This window comes from Anguilla anguilla, chromosome 19 (assembly GCF_013347855.1).
Source record: "Anguilla anguilla isolate fAngAng1 chromosome 19, fAngAng1.pri, whole genome shotgun sequence".
In the NCBI taxonomy this organism is placed as follows: Eukaryota; Metazoa; Chordata; class Actinopteri; order Anguilliformes; family Anguillidae; genus Anguilla; species Anguilla anguilla.
Window position 1 is genome coordinate 17,790,219 of NC_049219.1, and position 17,500 is coordinate 17,807,718.

The 17,500-nt window shown below is 50.5% G+C and overlaps 1 protein-coding gene across 4 annotated transcripts in view; it reads right to left on the reverse strand.

Annotated features, from left to right (window-relative positions):
• The window catches only part of arhgef39 (Rho guanine nucleotide exchange factor (GEF) 39), a 53,117-nt gene that overhangs the window by 33,555 nt on the left and 2,062 nt on the right, over positions 1-17,500 (reverse strand). The window contains exons 1-5 of one of the 4 annotated variants that reach the window (XM_035402485.1): positions 11,489-11,596; positions 10,011-10,063; positions 8,509-8,618; positions 726-898; positions 264-358 (exon numbers count right to left, since the gene is read on the reverse strand). In XM_035402485.1, coding sequence (XP_035258376.1) covers positions 264-358; positions 726-898; positions 8,509-8,618; positions 10,011-10,063; positions 11,489-11,494 — 437 coding nt within the window. In that variant the 5' untranslated portion in view covers positions 11,495-11,596. Of the gene's footprint in view, positions 1-263; positions 359-725; positions 899-3,819; positions 4,123-8,508; positions 8,619-9,928; positions 10,064-11,488; positions 11,597-16,183; positions 16,272-17,500 lie in introns of those variants that run through there. The other 3 variants (XM_035402484.1, XM_035402488.1, XM_035402487.1) reach the window with 3 other exon arrangements.

The following is a 17,500-nucleotide window of genomic DNA, read 5'->3' on the forward strand; positions in this document are numbered from 1 at the left end:
ACCCCCACTCCCCCAAACGAGGCCACAGCAGAGTCACACCCCCTCCCTTCAGAACCAATGCAGCGGTGAACGGGGTTCGCCACACTGGTGACCTCATCCACTCTCACCTATCTTTACTCCAGCAGATAAAACAGGTCTGACCTGCGCAGAGTTATCATTACTTCATTAATACGCAAATCACCAATTAATGTCCCCCCCTCACCCCAGCCCCCACGCCCTCTCCAAAGAATAAACACTGTGTAAATTATTTAAAGCACACTCACTGGTTGACAGAATGAATGGATGTAATCGAGCTGAAGATGCTCTCCCTGATGTCCTGCTTCAGAGTGCCCTTGGCCTTCAGAATCTCCACAAAGTACTGCAGGAGAGCGGAGGAAGAGGAGGGTCAGAGGGAGGAAAAGAGGAAGAGGAGAAGAGAGGACAAAATGGAAAAGGGGAGGGAAAGTGAATTTTCTGGGGCTTTTTTGTTCCCCTCTCCTCCCCTCCCCATCAGCACTGCCTCCTCTCCATCGCCCCCTACCTGTTGGATGTGTGGCGCTCAGGTAAAGTGTATGCTTATGGGTGGGGGCTGTGACACAGTGGGGGGTGGGGGGTAGTGATGAAAGCTGTGTTCCTGTGCACAGTTTCAGAGACTGTGCTCCGTCTGTGCGGGAGGGTGATGGGTGCGGGACAGCAGCGCAGCCAAACGGGAGGCAGACGGAGCGGATCTTTTAAAGTGCGGTTACCGTGACGACCAGCTCCAGGCTCAGGCAGTACTTCTGCTCGGTGCGGACCAGCTCACAGGAAGTCCGCCCCCGCTTCCTGTCCCAGCGCTCCCTCTGCTGCTGCACGCTGCCGCCAGCGACCGGGCCCACGTTCCACACGTCCAAACTCATCGCCACGGAGACGCGTACAGGTGCTAAGCAACAGAGAAAACAAGGGCTGTGACACCAAAGAGCCAGGCCTCTGTCTACACATCACACATTACATACCATCGCTCAGGAGGTATGACCGATTGTCTGGCAGTCGGAGGGTTGCCGGTTCAAACCCCGCCCTGGGAATGTCGAAGTGTCCTTGAGCAAGACCCCTAACCTCTAACTGCTCTGGCGAATGAGAGGCATCAATTGTAAAGCGCTTTGGATAAAAGCGCTATATAAATGCAGTCCATTTACCATTTACCAGAGCAGTGTCACTCCAACACAGCAGGACAGCCAGGAGAGATCCAGTCACACCCCCCCCCCCCCCGAAACCCCCCCCCCCCCCCACCCAGGTTCCCACATGCATACGAATGCACAGATGACCTGAGCTAATCTGTAATGATCAGGACTGAAATTCTCCTGCATTTTAATAAGTTACATTGTTTGATTGTTAATCATTTTCCTGGAACAGGAGAGCTAACCACCCCCCCCCCCCCACCCCCCGCCAGGCGGAGCATGGCAGTGCATTCACAGTCCGGCATCAATCAGGCCAAGAGTACGGGAAGGTCAGCCGCTCATGTCAATTTCAATCAGGTGTGTAATTAAACACGCCCAGGCGGTATGGATTCCCATCCCCTCGTTTCCTTATTTGTTTATTTATTTGCAGGCGGGGCGTGAGGTGGAGAGCGGGCCGCGTTTCGGGGTGTCTGGGCCGCGTTTCGGGGTGTCTGGGCCGCGTCGGAGGGCACGGAGCAGATTAAAGGCCTACTGCTCGTGCTCAACTCGTCTGCACACGCACACAGCACCAGGACTACATTTAACCCACATTCAGCTGCTAGCGCATTTTCACTGAAACACACACACATGCGCGCACACACACGTCTGAAAACACGGCCCTTTCAATTCAACAAGCATCTGCTCAGCGTCCTTAATGCAGCACTCACAGGTAAACCTACGGCCAGGGTCAGGGTTAGGGTTAGGGTTAGGGTTAGCATGGAACAGGAAACAAACTGCCAACTGCCAGCGACACTTCTGAAACACTAACTCTCAGGCTCGGGGGGACTTTTCTTACATATCCAAAAAGTAATTGAAATATGATTTCAAGTGTAAATATAGTAAGTAAGTGCTTGTTAAGACAGGCGTATTTTTGGTGTTTTCAGTGTATTATAGTGGGAAAAGCAGGGTTCTGTGACTGTCACAGAAACAGTTGACAGTCAACACTGAATCAGAGGAACGACAAAAACAAGGAGAGAAAAAGCGCATTTTCCCTATAACGCCACTGCGTAATGCGCATCTGAGAAGACTCAGACTGGGGCACTCAGGATTCCAACTCAGTCCCTGTGCCTGCATGGATGCTACAGGAGGGGGGGGGGCAGCATATTTCATTCACCGGCGGGTAACAGGCAGCAGGAAGACAGCCGCATAATGCCTCCGTGCTAATTGAATCCTGGCACTGCGCGCAACTTCAAAGCGCCAGCTGGGGAAGAGGCCTTTCAGCTCTAATTACGCGAGCCACTTATTCATCTTTCGACTTTGTCTTTAAGAGACACCTCTTTCCATTTCAAAGACGCTCACACAAAGGTAGAAGGAGGGTTACAAGCTGCCGGAGAAGCCGTTATTGTCTCAGTTGATAATCTGCGATTCTCAGCCCGCGCCCCTGCGAAAACACCGTGTCCTTACGCCTTATCACAGAATCCCAACAGACATCTCTGTTACCTTAAGATTGGGTTCTTTTTATTTATTTATTCGTTTAACGCGTTTCTCCACAATCGTCTCAAAAGTCGTATATCTGGTCTTTATGCAAATCTCTTCGCGTAGGAGGGTGCTGCTATCAGTTCGCAGAACGGCTTTGAGGTCTTTTGTTTGCCTTTATTCGCAGACTGTACATTTCAAAAAAGCAATGAAAAAAGCAATCCATCTGCACCTGCGCCGAAATAAAAATGCAGAGCAGTGAATGTTGCTCAGACGCGACGGGACACCTCTGGTTCCTATTGACTGTGACGCCATCGCTCTGCGGCACCAGACTCGAGGCGGCAACCTCTGGGTATTTTTAGGGTCTCGCTTGAGATTAATTTACACAGATGTCCGATATTTACGTCGGCATCGGATTTGGCAGTTGTTTCATAAGGCAGGATGCATGTCACCCCTAAACATCACTTCCGCATTCAGCATTCCTTTTCACGCGCAACTGTCCCCTGGTGTGTCAGTTAGCACTAGCTAAAGTTAAGTGTTTTTTTAACAATAATCAGAAAATGTGACAGTACTAAAATAACAAACGGATACTAGCTACATTGTGTGAATCACATATTTGGAAAGAAACTTATTTTGGTTGATTTTAAAGGAAACGCGTAAAACTTGTACATGTACAAGGTGCCCCCCAGCATATTTCAAAATCCACCGCGTCATCACATTGGAATGGAATGGGGGCCGCCAAGTGCCTCGTAGGTACGGAACTGTTTTAATTAAACATAAAGTTAAGTTAATTAGTAGCGATGTTTTCGTGCAGATCGCAATCATTTAAAAATGTTCTTGAGAGGATCTAAGTCCAGCGGCGTTTCAAGAAACCATGCAAACCTTTAAACTTCATCCGAAGTCAATGAAAAAGCACTTAACTAACATTACAACGAAAGTTTCAATCTCATAGAAGATCGAAGCACAGTGTCTGCTGACAAACGCACGACAGATAAATGTATCCACACTGTAACATTATACACAAGCTCGATATATACCGAAATGGCTGCAATTCGCTATGTCCAAGAAACACCGCTGTTTTGTAGCCATGGCATAGGCCGATACGTTGACGTGCCATGCGTTCAGATGTGTGTCGATTTCGCCGAAAATGCGTGTGATTTGCGTATTAACTAGTTTCCTTGACATACACAGACGTATTTTACAATAAGTTTACTTTGTAAATAAAACGTACCTGGTACACCGGTTAACTGTCGCTACTTCTGCTGTTCCAAATCAAACCCAGGCGCTCTTTTCAGGTTTGTGTTCTTCCGGGTTTTCGCCTTGTCTGATTGGCTCTAGAGTCCCTGGAGAGAAATGCAGCGAAACTGACCCGCCCTTAGTCTATGACGTAACGGCAAAAATATCACTCCTCGTAACGCGGAACAACGCCTGAAAATTTAGGGGATTTAGCTCGGGAGATTTCGGGGGTTACAGCTGTTACAGACACGTGATTATTTATAGATTTTTTTCTTATTAAAACATATATTAATACAACGCGTCTGGCTCCTTTCTTTATTGTCAATGATAAACGGCACAAAGTTTTCGGTACTCAGCCAAACATATTTAACACGTAAGTCTATAATGTAACCAATTAAAAAAGGTGACCGCTTTTCTAAAGCATTCAGATATATTACAGGAAATAAAAGCATTAATTGATCGGACTGATTAAAATCCTGGGATATGAATATGGAGCATGTATTCTTTGAGCCACGCGCAGCTATTTCTGATATAATGTGGCTTAATGGGGTAAACCATCCCAAGACATTAAAAGTGTTGAATTAAGAATAATTAACAGCTCGCATTTCTGAGGTTGCAATTGTTGTAATAAAATCCTGTGTACATAGGGGTCCCCCGGGACCAAGTCAGGAAACCTCTGATCTAGCCTAAATTCTAATTGCAGGGTAATGTGCATACACATAATTCAATGTTTTTTGTTTAACAAAGCTTCACAAAATATTCAGTCGATTGCATTTCTTTCCTCAATGCCCCTCCCCCTCCCCCCCACCACAAATGAGTATCAATATCCCACTTTAAAGTTTTCCATTCAAACCTTCGGTTCAAGCTCCTGTCCAGTGGAAAATAATTTCCAATCAAGTGGTAAGAAAGGTGCTCAAATAGCATGACGCTAGTGTCAAAAAAGCAAAAAAGAGAGCAAACCGTGTAATTTGGAAAACAGTGCATACAGTCTCTTATAAAGTGCTGGGCTGTGGACTTGAAGCCACAGAGAAAACGAGGCAGTCAGTGACGCAATTCGTCAGTCAGGCTGAGTGCAGGTGGGCCAGGTGACCTGGGCCAGGTGACCTGTAGGAGACGTACAGGATAGGGGACTGGGAAACACCAAAATCACAAGCCTGGCAAAAGAAGCACTGTTTTTCTGAACATATTTTATTTCGTTTTTCCAAAATATATAAAATAAGGTTAAGCAACAGTACATCAGAGATTAGTCTTAGCAATTTACCTTGGACTTGGGGCAGGGATTCTCACATCCGCCCCTTAAGGTCAGGAGCACTGCTGGCAGCCCACAGGCCAATAATGTCTCTGATTGGCCAGAGATTACAGTCACCTGGAGCGTCAGGTTTAAATCAGCCCCTGATTAGAGGGGAGGAATGGACCCCAGCAGCACTGTTGCCCCCGAGGGGCAGATTTGAGCTGCCCTGGCTTGGGGCATGTAAACAGGAAGGGCAGATATTCAGCACATCCTGTCTGACCCCACAGAGCACAGCCTGTGTGCAGAGGTTTGGATCACGTGCAGCGCAGGGATGCTGCTGCTGGGGGCAGTGCGGAAAGATAAAGACCCCCTCTATGTCCCAAACGGGGCAGTGCGGTTCGATAAAGACCCTCTCTCTGTCCCAAACGCTCTCCAGCACACACCAGGCTCACTGCAGCGAGAACACTGACATCTAGTGTTGCAAACGCGTCTCTGTCCAAAGAGTGCCCGGTCACTGACTGTCAGAACACTGGTGGCAGACACGCGTCGCCACGGCAGCGGCATGCGCCATGCGCCATGTGGCGGGGAAATGCGCCGGCTGCAGTTAACACCACTTTAGCCATGCGCAGAGTCTTCATTTCAAGGATTCACGGGTTCAAATCCAGAGAGGGGAATTACAGCCTGACCCCTTTTAATAATGCACATTACCTACACAGCAATAAAAACAGGACAATAAGAGTGTCATCAGAGAGTTTTGTAAAAGAGTGTTATATTGTTGTTGCTCCAGCTGTGCACTGCAAGGAGAGATAAAGAATGCAATCGCTAAAACAATGTGTGGGGACCGTGGGGGGTGTGGTACAGCACACACACACACAGCCTCACATCCCCACACACTGCAGCAGTAGAACGGAATGTGGTCAGGACTTTACCGCTGACCTGGGGTCCAGTGGAATTCTGAATATTCTGAATATATTATAAAACAAAAGCATACTGCTGCACTGTACGATGAGCAGAAGAGATGCTCCAGCCCAGTAAATGTAATTGCAGGTGATCTCTCTGAGTTAATTCACTGATAATGCCCCGCAGCCAGTCAGGACCTGGCCTGAAACTGGGCCTTTAAACACGCTTCTCCTGCACCTGGATTTGAAGGAAAACCAAAAAATTACGATCAGGTTTAAGGATCCTGTAGGATAAGGCCTCATGCTACGTCCTCAAGCAAAAACAGCACCGAATTAAACCTGCAAGACAATAATAATAATAATAATAATAATAATAAAAATATTAGAAAAATTAATAAATAAAAAAATCTTCACCATGAACACTAACATTTGTGGAAAACATGGCAAACCTACCTTTCATTGTTTCGATTTTATTGTATTTTTCACGTTTTATGAAAATTTGCTATTATAATAATTTGCCCCTGAAGAGGCCAGTGCAAATTAGGCTCATTTTGCCTGAGGGCTATCCAAGCTTGAACAACAAGGGCTCCTGCGAGGGTTAGCGCACACAAAGCCTCTTTTTACCTGAGGAAAGAGAGATCGCGTATAAACGTCAATAATCCGCCGGAGTTAAGCAGAGCTCCCAGGGTGCACTGCGCTCGGCCTGCATTATTCATGCGCCTGTTGCCAGAGGACACTGGGATACCGTGCCCTCTTCACCTGGCGAGCTGAGAGAGCGGCGTGTTTACAGACCAGCTCCACAGCCCTCGCGCTGCACACAGTTTCAGCCGCTTCACAGGCAGCGGCGAGCCCAGAACACTCTGCGAGCTCAGGACACTCTGCGAGCCCAGGACACACTGCGAGCCCAGGACACACTGCGACCAGAGAACACACTGCGAGCCCAGGACACTCTGCGAGCCCAGGACACACTGCGAGCCCAGGACACACTGCGAGCCCAGGACACACTGCGAGCCCAGGACCGCTGCGAGCCCAGGACACACTGCGAGCCCAGGACACACTGCGAGCCCAGGACACACTGCGAGCCCAGGACACACTGCGACCAGAGAACACACACTGCGAGCCCAGGACACACTGCGAGCCCAGGACACACTGCGAGCCCAGGACACACTGCGAGCCCAGGACACACTGCGAGCCCAGGACACTCTGCGAGCCCAGGACACACTGCGAGCCCAGGACACTCTGCGAGCCCAGGACACACTGCGAGCCCAGGACACACTGCGAGCCCAGGACACACTGCGAGCCCAGGACACTCTGCGAGCCCAGGACACTCTGCGACCAGAGAACACACTCTGCGACCAGAGAACACACTCTGCAAGGCGCACCAGAATAAGGGCGTCCCTGACTAAGGGTGCGATGCTTCTGCAGAGGGGCCCGCAAGAGTCCGCAAAGTAACACTATTTTTTCTCTCTCTCTGAAGTTTGAATGATGCAGTTCGTTATGTAATTAAATTATGTAACTGGAGCCTATCAGTCAGTGTTTATGAGTAAAAACTGTCATGAATTTGAGGTGTGACCGTATTAGCTGAAAAGACACCAGTATACTGGCCCCCCCCCCAGAACCCCAGCAGGGCTGGATAGAGCCGTCTCTGCACTCTTCAGCTTTGGCAGCCCTGCTCTGAAACTTTGCTGTGGAAACTCTTTTAATTGCGGGGAGGCAGAGTTAAATGGTAAATGCTGGAGCGGTGTCAGGGAGAGAAGCGAACAAACAAACAAAGGGTAACGTGCGCAAGCCCAGGATTTCAAAAGCAATTTGCGGTAATTGTCCCACTCTTTAAAACCGCCCCCCCGCCGCCCCCCCCACCTCAGCCCGGCTGGTAAAAGCAGGCAGCCTGCCCCGGTCACCTGCCACTCACACTCGTCAGCTTCTCCAATGTTTCCAAACAGCAAACTCATTAAAATGAAGTGACCATTTGGACCCAGTATTCAAAGAGAAAGAAAAAAAAATCACACAAAAAAACGAGTGACACACGAGAGGAGAGGGACCATCAAAACAAGCCGCACGCAAACATCAATGGGTTTATGGGTAATTAAAACTCTCGAGACCGCAATTACCGGGAGCGCCGGATGACAAGGTTTACGCGTGTCAACGAGGAGCGCGGCGTATCGACAGGCGGGGTGGCGGGATGGCGGGGGATGGCGGGGGATGGAGGGGATGGCGGGGGATGGCGGGGGATGGTGGGGGATGGTGGGGGATGGCGGGGATGGCGGGGATGGCGGGGGATGGCGGGGGATGGGGGGGATGGCGGGGATGGCGGGGATGGCGGAGGCCGGCTCGCGGTTCGGGCTGTCACTCAGGTCGCGAGCGCGGCGGTATCGCCGGTGTGAGCGGAGGAGCCGCTCGCTCGTCTGCTGGAGCGGCAGCGGTAAGCGGGGGCCGTTACTCCCGTCCGGCGCACGTCTCTTTAACACACATTAAAACCATAAAAAACAACACGTGAAAATCAATGGAGGGAAACGGGCGATCTGGATGGCTCAGGGCCGCGTCTGAAGCTGAACCCGGGTCGATGGTTTAAATCTCAGCCCCTCCCGGTGCAGGCTGCCGGTGGGTCCATGTTCGGAGAGCCTGAGCTTGCGCTGAACCTGTGCACAGACCTGTGGGATCCCACTGTAACACAAAGACAGGCTGTTCGAAAGGCGCTAGATGGGAGAGCACCAGCCTTTCATGCTTTATTTTTAGCTTTGTTTTATCTCATTATAATTGGTTTATTCTCCCGAGCCTCTTCTCCTCTTTGTTTCAAAGCACAGACCTATTTTACTTTATGCAAAGGAGGCCTGTGTACGCTCAGCTTGCTTATTTCATCTGAGCATGTTACCAGCTTCCCCTCGTTCCAGATCTGCCTGCGTAGCTTATTGTGATGGTCTCAACCCCAACAACCCAGCAGACTGCAGCACAGACATCAGAACAGACCACACGCAGACTGCAGCACAGCCATCAGAACAGACCACACGCAGACTGCAGCACAGCCATCAGAACAGACCACATGCAGACTACAGCACAGCTGTACTGCGTGTGTGCCTGCATGCACCTGCGTACTGCGTGTGTGCTTGCATGCACCTGCGTACTGCGTGTGTGCCTGCATGCACCTGCGTACTGCGTGTGTGCCTGCATGCACCTGCGTACTGCGTGTGTGCCTGCATGCACCTGCGTACTGCGTGTGTGCCTGCATGCACCTGCGTACTGCGTGTGTGCCTGCATGCACGTGTGTACATACGTGTGCAGAGAACGTTCACACATGTGACTGGTGTCTCCCCATCAGCCACAGGGGAATCTCAGACTACTCACACGGCCCTCTCTCTCCCCGCTCTCTCTCTCTCTCTCTCCCCGCTCTCTCTATCTCCTTCGCTCCCGCACATTATTCTGACGATATTATAATTACTCTCCCAATTAGGGAGGCCCGTGGAGGGGGCGGTCCCAGCTCACCTGCGCGCGGGCTTCCTGCGCGCTGGGCTTTGAGGTTAGCTGCTCCGCTAGCGTAGCCTCAGGTGGCAGAGCGAATCTCTCCTCAGAAGCGCCCAGACCAAACGGAAAGGATTCCGGCATCTTCTGTGAACTTCCCCCAGAGCAGCGCTTGTCGTACATTTGCCCGCCCGGCGTAAGAAGTGAGAGGGGCTCTCTCGGATTCTCTGATGCCTTCTGATGTGCGTGCCATCGTTACTGCGCTAATTGATTTTTAAAATGCGTGCCCCTGAGAAGCGCTGTGCTCTCTGTCGCCCTGCTGACAGTGCGATGCTGAATAATGCAGTACTGAGCGAGCCTTATCTAGATCCACAAACATTCAGCAGCTATGGGTGTGAGGAACGCCCTACAGGCCACACACTCAACACGCGTGTTACACGCATGCAGGCCAGCCACTCCTCCGGCTCACATGGGTGTGGAATCAGCTGGGAGCTGGGATGTGCTGGGATGTGGGGTACCTGAGAGAGAGCAGGTGAGGTAGCGCAGGGTCCCTGTGCTGAGAGCCTGTGCTGTGGCCTGTGTTGTGGGGATGTGGGGTACCTGAGAGAGAGCAGGTGAGGTAGCGCAGGGTCCCTGTGCTGTGGGGTTGGTACCTGAGAGAGAGAGAGAGAGAGAGAGAGAGAGGGCAGGTGAGGCTGATGTATTTCTCAGTGTGCAGTCGGCTCTGTGAGGTGAGGACCCAGCTGTCCAGCAGATGAAAGGAGCTGTGTTCTGTAACACTCGCTCACTGGCCCAGGCCTGCAGGACCACCTGCACCCCCCACACACCCCCCACACACCCCACACCCTCCACTCTCTCTCTCTCTACCCCCCACACACCCCCCACACCGCTCCGCTCTCTGTCTCTCTACCCCCCACACCCCTCCGCTCTCTCTCTCTCTCTCTCTCTCTCTCTCACTGGCCCAGGCCTGCATGACCACCTGCACCCCCCACACACCCCCCACACCCCTCCGCTCTCTCTCTCTGGCTCACCATCAGGTTCATAAATTCATCACAAATAAACACATTACATTCCTAAGAGCTCTAACAGACCACACCTGTTCCTTTACTCTCAGGTGTTTTCATGTGCTTTCAAAGTGAGGGTAAAAACAGAACTCTGGCCGTGGGGTAATGGAAGATGATGTGCCATTATAGCTCTGTGAAAGAGCTCGGAGGAGGCCGTGGTGAAGGGGCCTGCTTGGCTCACACAGGCCATTTCCTGCTTCCAGAACCGATATGGGCACAAGCAGACGCTGCTGTGTGTGAGGTAAGAGCTTAATGAAACTGTGTTTGATTGGATACCTTCACCCCCACTGAAAGATATATAATGAAGGTTTTTTAGCGCCTGTAAGTCACGAAGTGAAAGCTGGTATTCTCTTCTCTTGGCTGGTGTGTTAATTTTGGTCTATGGCTGTTCTAGCAGCTGATCCTCATTGGTTGAAATAGGGCTAAATGTAGCAGTGACATTCAATGCATCTGTCAGCGTCTGCACAATAATAAAAGTGCTAATTGCAGATAGCAGCAGTTTGAGACGGACTAATTCCAGTCATTGCAGGGCGTTACTCTGAAGTCTCCGGCCTGTCTGACGTATTAAACATACGCTGTCACTAGAAGACTGGTAATTTAAGGAGGCAGTTATTTGCTGGTGGTTTGGGTAGTGCTAAGCTAGTTTATGCCTCCATTAAACACTGATTTAATAGAACAGAATTCCCTGTGTCTGACACAAGCAGACATTTCAGAGATTAGCATTGGCTAACAAAAAGGCTACATTGTTTTTTTTAGTTCATATAACATTTTCCCCCAAGAGCAAACAGTGACATCACAGGAACAGCAGAGTCTCTATTGGATGCTTTCTGATTCTCTCAAGTACAGGAACGCTGTATTTCAGAGATATATTTACAACGCGGAGTCCTAATGTTTGGCCAAAATCGAATAACGGTCCCGTGTAAAAAGTCCCATTAAAATGTGAGGGTGCATTTCCTTCAGCACAGCGAGATCTGAGGATCTTTAAGGTCATAAGGAGAATAACTGAAGCCTCACCTTCATGCAGGCTCGCTCTGCGAAAAGGACACTTCCCCTGGAACTTGCAGGGAATCAGGAGAACAGGAAAGTTCCCATCACGTGATGTCATTTCCTCCCGCCTTACGTGGAGGGTCCGGCCCATGTGACACGCAGCCACACTGTAGAGGAAACATTATCAGTGGGCTGCCTGACAGTCTGCAGTGAAGGTCAGTGTTCTGACAGTCTGCAGTGAGGGTCAGTGTTCTGACAGTCTGCAGTGAGGGTCAGTGTTCTGACAGACTGCAGTGAAGGTCAGTGTTCTGACAGTCTGCAGTGAAGGTCAGTGTTCTGACAGTCTGCAGTGAGGGTCAGTGTTCTGACAGTCTGCAGTGAGGGTCAGTGTTCTGACAGTCTGCAGTGAGGGTCAGTGTTCTGACAGTCTGCAGTGAAGGTCAGTGTTCTGACAGTCTGCAGTGAAGGTCAGTGTTCTGACAGTCTGCAGTGAGGGTCAGTGTTCTGACAGTCTGCAGTGAGGGTCAGTGTTCTGACAGTCTGCAGTGAGGGTCAGTGTTCTGACAGTCTGCAGTGAAGGTCAGTGTTCTGACAGTCTGCAGTGAAGGTCAGTGTTCTGACAGTCTGCAGTGAGGGTCAGTGTTCTGACAGTCTGCAGTGAGGGTCAGTGTTCTGACAGTCTGCAGTGAAGGTCAGTGTTCTGACAGTCTGCAGTGAGGGTCAGTGTTCTGACAGTCTGCAGTGAGGGTCAGTGTTTCCTCATCTTTATTCAGCAGTCATTAGTTTGGCTGCTGTTGATGTTGTTGCTGTTGCTCACACTTTGGGGTCGTACTTTGAGGTAAATAACACTGATGCCCGCTGCTTAGTTTCAGAGTCTAGCTCACTGCTCACTCTCCCTGCGCGCACCCTGCAGGCTCACTGCTCACTCTCCCTGTGCACACCCTGCAGGCTCACTGCTCACTCTCCCCGTGCACACCCTGCAGGCTCACTGCTCACTCTCCCCGTGTGCACCCTGCAGGCTCACTGCTCACTCTCCCCGTGCACACCCTGCAGGCTCACTGCTCACTCTCCCCGTGCGCACCCTGCAGGCTCACTGCTCACTCTCCCCGCGCGCACCCTGCAGGCTCACTGCTCACTCTCCCCGTGCGCACCCTGCAGGCTCACTGCTCACTCTCCCCGTGCACACCCTGCAGGCTCACTGCTCACTCTCCCCGTGCGCACCCTGCAGGCTCACTGCTCACTCTCCCCGCGCGCACCCTGCAGGCTCACTGCTCACTCTCCCCGTGCGCACCCTGCAGGCTCACTGCTCACTCTCCCCGTGCACACCCTGCAGACGCAACAGGACGCGCTCCTCCCTGCCAGATGAAAGCTGCACGTGTGCAGCACCGCCGGAAATCAGGCCAATCACACGGGGACGGGCTTCGTGGCAGAAAGGGGTGCGAGATGAACAGCGAGCTCTTTATTACTCTGCGTGTAATACCACAGGGATGCGCTTCATAAGTAAATAAATAAATAAATAAGTTCTCCAAAGCGAAAGTAAAAGAGCGGAGAGAAAAGGAGGGAAGAAACAGAGAGAGAGGGGGGGAGAGAACCTTGCAGGTTCATTAAATTACCGCGGAAGTCTCTCCCTGCAGAGGCTGCCGGTGATGGACAGGTTCCAGAGGGAGTTGTGCTCCTGCGTTTGTCAGAAGGGGTTTGGAGCGGAGCGCTCCTGGGACAGCCCAGCGCTGGGATCCCAGCATCCTCTGCTTCATTTCCCCCGGAGCCACGGTGGAGCGGGAGCACGGAACATTCCGGCGCGCGTCCCCAAAGTGCCGCCCCGCTGCGTCACATGGTCCCGCCCCTCCCTCTGGGACGCGCTCAAAATGGGGCGGGGGAGCCTGAACGCCCCACCCCGCCCTTTTATTACCTCTCCTTTCATATTCTATATTACTGTGCATTAACACAGCCATATATTATAGCTATGCTGTCCCTAACCCTTTCAGGCATGTGCTGTATTTAAGGTTCTAAACTGAACATTCTAATGCTGATGTCAGTCACTACTGGAGACTGAAAGCAGTGGAGTTCTAGAACACTCACAATTTTAAAAAAAAAAAAAAAAAAAACAATCAGAAAAACCTCCTATTCAAACAGTCAGAAGGTTAAAAGTAGAAAAGTGTGTGTTGAGTGACTACAGGTCTTTGCTGAGTGGCTGTGGAACAACACATAGTCAGGTGAACGTTGGGGGTTTAGGTCCAGAGTTGGTTATGAAGGAACGACCAGGCTGGGTTAGAGCTATAAGCATCATGTGATGACTTCCTTAAGGGGGTCAACATGAATCTCTAATGGAGTCAGACAGGTGCAGTTCTACATTGTGCATGAAATATGAAAGACTACCGCACTAAGGCACCAATACTACAGATTCACCAAAAGCTTTTATTTTTATACCTAAAATAATCTTTCATTAAATTCATAGTTGTAAAGTGTTTTATAACATTCTAGAACAATCTTCTGCCACTGAAAAAGATGGCAGCACTCTGGGGTCAACAGCACGTGTGGCCAAGCCTGTGGGAGGAGGGTTAAACCGCTTAGAGAGAGAGGACCGGGCAGACAGAGAGAGAGAGAGAGAGAGACAGAGAGAGAGAGAGAGAGACAGAGAGAGAGAGAGCAGACAGAGAGAGAGAGAGACAGAGAGAGAGGGAGAGAGACAGAGAGAGAGAGAGAGACAGAGAGAGAGAGAGAGACAGAGAGAGAGGACCGGGCAGACAGAGAGAGAGAGAGACAGAGAGAGAGGGAGAGAGACAGAGAGAGAGGAGAGCAGACAGAGAGAGAGAGAGACAGAGAGAGAGGAGAGCAGACAGAGAGAGAGAGAGAAAGAGAGAGAGGACCGAGCAGACAGAGGAGGCCAGGCGGCATGTCTGTCGCCACGTCAGGTCACTAACCATGCCTCCTCCATCAATTAAATCACATTTAGGGGAGAATATGATCAAATTCATTCCCCCAAACATTACACGCATTTCACAACCTTCTGCATTGTGAAAACATCCATTATGGTACCCAGCATATTTCACTGCCGTCGACCTCTACATATTTCATTTCTAAAATATGATTAAGGCTCAAAAATAAAATAAAATAAAATAAAATTCTGTACAAAAGGAGTGAATTCTATTGGCAAGCGTTGGGTCAGGTAAAAGGCCCAGAGCACTCAGCCACGCCTGACTCAATGGGTTTGCCTTGAGGACTGTTTACTGTCTGTGTGCGAGTCTGCTGGCCAATTAAAACGGGTCCGAGCGGGAGAGGGAGGGCTGGTGCGTCTCCTGCCTGCGCCTCCTGCCTGCGCCTCCCTCTCTGCTTTGACCACACTCTCAGCGCTCTGCTCTTAAATTATATATTTTGTGACCCCGCCGCCCCTCGCCACAAAAGCTTTTGACTTTAATAAATTGCCTGCTGAATTTCAGCCACACAAGTGGCCCTTAATGGAGACGTGGAGAGGTTTGATGATGTTTTAATTGTGGCCGCAGAATGTATTAGCCATGACCTACAGGGTTCTGTTGCAGCTTCCATTCAATATGTATGTGTGTGCCGACACCTCCAGGTTTAAAAAGGTTAATTAACCTCTTGTGGTAGACCTTTCCTTAACACTTAACTTTGTCTAAGTCCTGATAGTGCCATTAACCTGTGCTCTGACCCGCTAACCCTCACTATCATTAACCACATTCAACCCATTAAAACTTCCCATTGATTTTTTTTTTTTTTAACTTCTTACTTTTCTTGGAAACAAGGATTGTTTGGCGGTTTTAGCGACTCTGAGAAGGGAGTGCGAGTCTGAAGGAGAAGGAGGAGGAGAAGGGGAAGGAAAAGGAGGAGGAGAAGGAGAAGGGGAAGGAGGAGGAGAAGGGGAAGGAAAAGGAGGAGGAGAAGGAGGAGGAGAAGGGGTAGGAGAAGGAGGAGGAGAAGGAGAAGGAGAAGGGGAAGGAGAAGGAGGAGGAGAAGGAGAAGGAGAAGGAGGAGGAGAAGGAGAATGGGAAGGAGAAGGAGAAGGGGTAGGAGAAGGAGAATGGGAAGGAGAAGGAGGAGGAGAAGGAGAATGGGAAGGAGAAGGAGGAGGAGAAGGAGAAGGAGAAGGGGTAGGAGGAGGAGAAGGAGAAGGAGAAGGGGAAGGACTTCTAAAAGAGTGAGAGCGTGTGTTGGAGTGGCCCTTGAGAGGTAAGGAGCTGTGAATAGGGACCTCCTTTCCCTTGGAGAGACATGGAGCAGCCAGAACAGAAACAGAGAAACACTGCATCTCTCACACACACATTAACACGCTCTCAGGGTGGACTTCGAACTGCATCTCTCACACACATTAACACGCTCTCAGGGTGGACTTCACTCTGGAAAAACAGAAACACTGCATCTCTCTCACACACATTAACACGCTCTCAGGGTGGACTTCACTCTGCATCTCTCACACACACATTAACACGCTCTCAGGGTGGACTTCACTCTGCATCTCTCACACACACATTAACACGCTCTCAGGGTGGACTTCACTCTGGAAAAACAGAAGCACTGCATCTCTCACACATTATCACATTATCAGAGTGAACTTAACTCTGACAGAATTCATACGAGTCCAATAGGGAATGTACTCTATCAGTGTAAAGATGTTCTCTATTAGAGGTTTTATGTTCTTTTCTTGTTGCTGTGTAATGGGTGTGCTGGGTGCTGACTGTGGGCTGGGTGTGTCTGTGTGTGGCATACCTGAGCATGGGAACAGGAGGCAGAGGTGACGGAACAGAAATGAGCTTCTTTGCTGTTCTGAAGGGATGAAGATCTCATATGTTTCCTCCTAAAAACAAGAGAGAAGCAAAGCAGCGTCTTTGCATTATGTCTTAATGACTTACTGTGAGAAACATGACAAAATGGTGCTTGGAACAGAAAACAAGCAAACTAATTATCTGCTTAGTACATAACAATAAGCCCTTGATTTTCTCAAATGAGCACATTTAAAGGAATTCTCCACAAACACAATGCTGTGGAAACACGCTCGGAATGTACCAATTAAGAATTATTCCTGGGATTAATTGGACTCTGTGAATAAAGCAAAAACAAAGAACCAATTACATACTTGCACACACAAGCATACACAAATGCACACACTGTACATGCACGTGTGCACACACATGCACACACATGCAAAGTGTTGTAAAGTATGGAAATACCAGCAGAACACCTCTTTCCTGGAAGCAGAAACAAATGGCCATGAATCCAGCAAGGGCAGGCGAGCTGCCTGCACACAGTATGCCCGCGTGTACACCACAGATCTGTGCACATCAAACACGCTCTCTGCTTTCCCCGCACATTCGCAGATTGGGTATCCAGCGTTTGGACAGCACTGTATGCTGGGAATCAAACAGCATCACACTACCCCCCCCCCCCCGGCCCCCCGCCCCCCCTGGCCTCCCGCCCCCCTGGCCAGGCAGGGCGGGGCAGCGGTGCCCCTGAACCCCGAACCAAAGCCCGGTGAAATGATTTCGCCCCGCGAGCCGCTGACTCCCGCGGCAGGCCTTTAAACACAATTCCTGCATCAACAAACAGCTGCTTTCCCTTCTGTGTGAAAGGGGCATTTTTATTGGTTTTTTGGGGCAGTCTGGGCTAACGATAACGCTTATTAGCATCCCCGCGCACACTCCCCTGGCGCCCCCGCGGGCTTTGTAGATTCCTCCTCTCTGGCCCGGTGAAATTAGCTTCTGTGAAGGTTCAAACCGGAGACGTGTGTGTGCGTGTGTGTGTGTATGTGTGTGTGTGTGTGTGTGTGTGTGTGTGTGCGCTTGTGTGTGTGTGTGTGTGTGTGTGCGTGTGTGTGTGTGTGTGTGTGTGTGTGTGTGTGTGTGTGTATGTGTGTGTGTGTGTGTGTGTGTGTGTGTGCCCCCCCCTCCCCAGGAGGGTTCACATGCGGCACATTTCCATAAGAAGGAGGGGGCTCTTTTACAGTGGTAAACTGAGGAAAGAGCCCCCAGCTCCCCTGCCCCCCCCACAGTGGGGAGGGGACCACCAGCACTTTTATCTCCTTCCAAG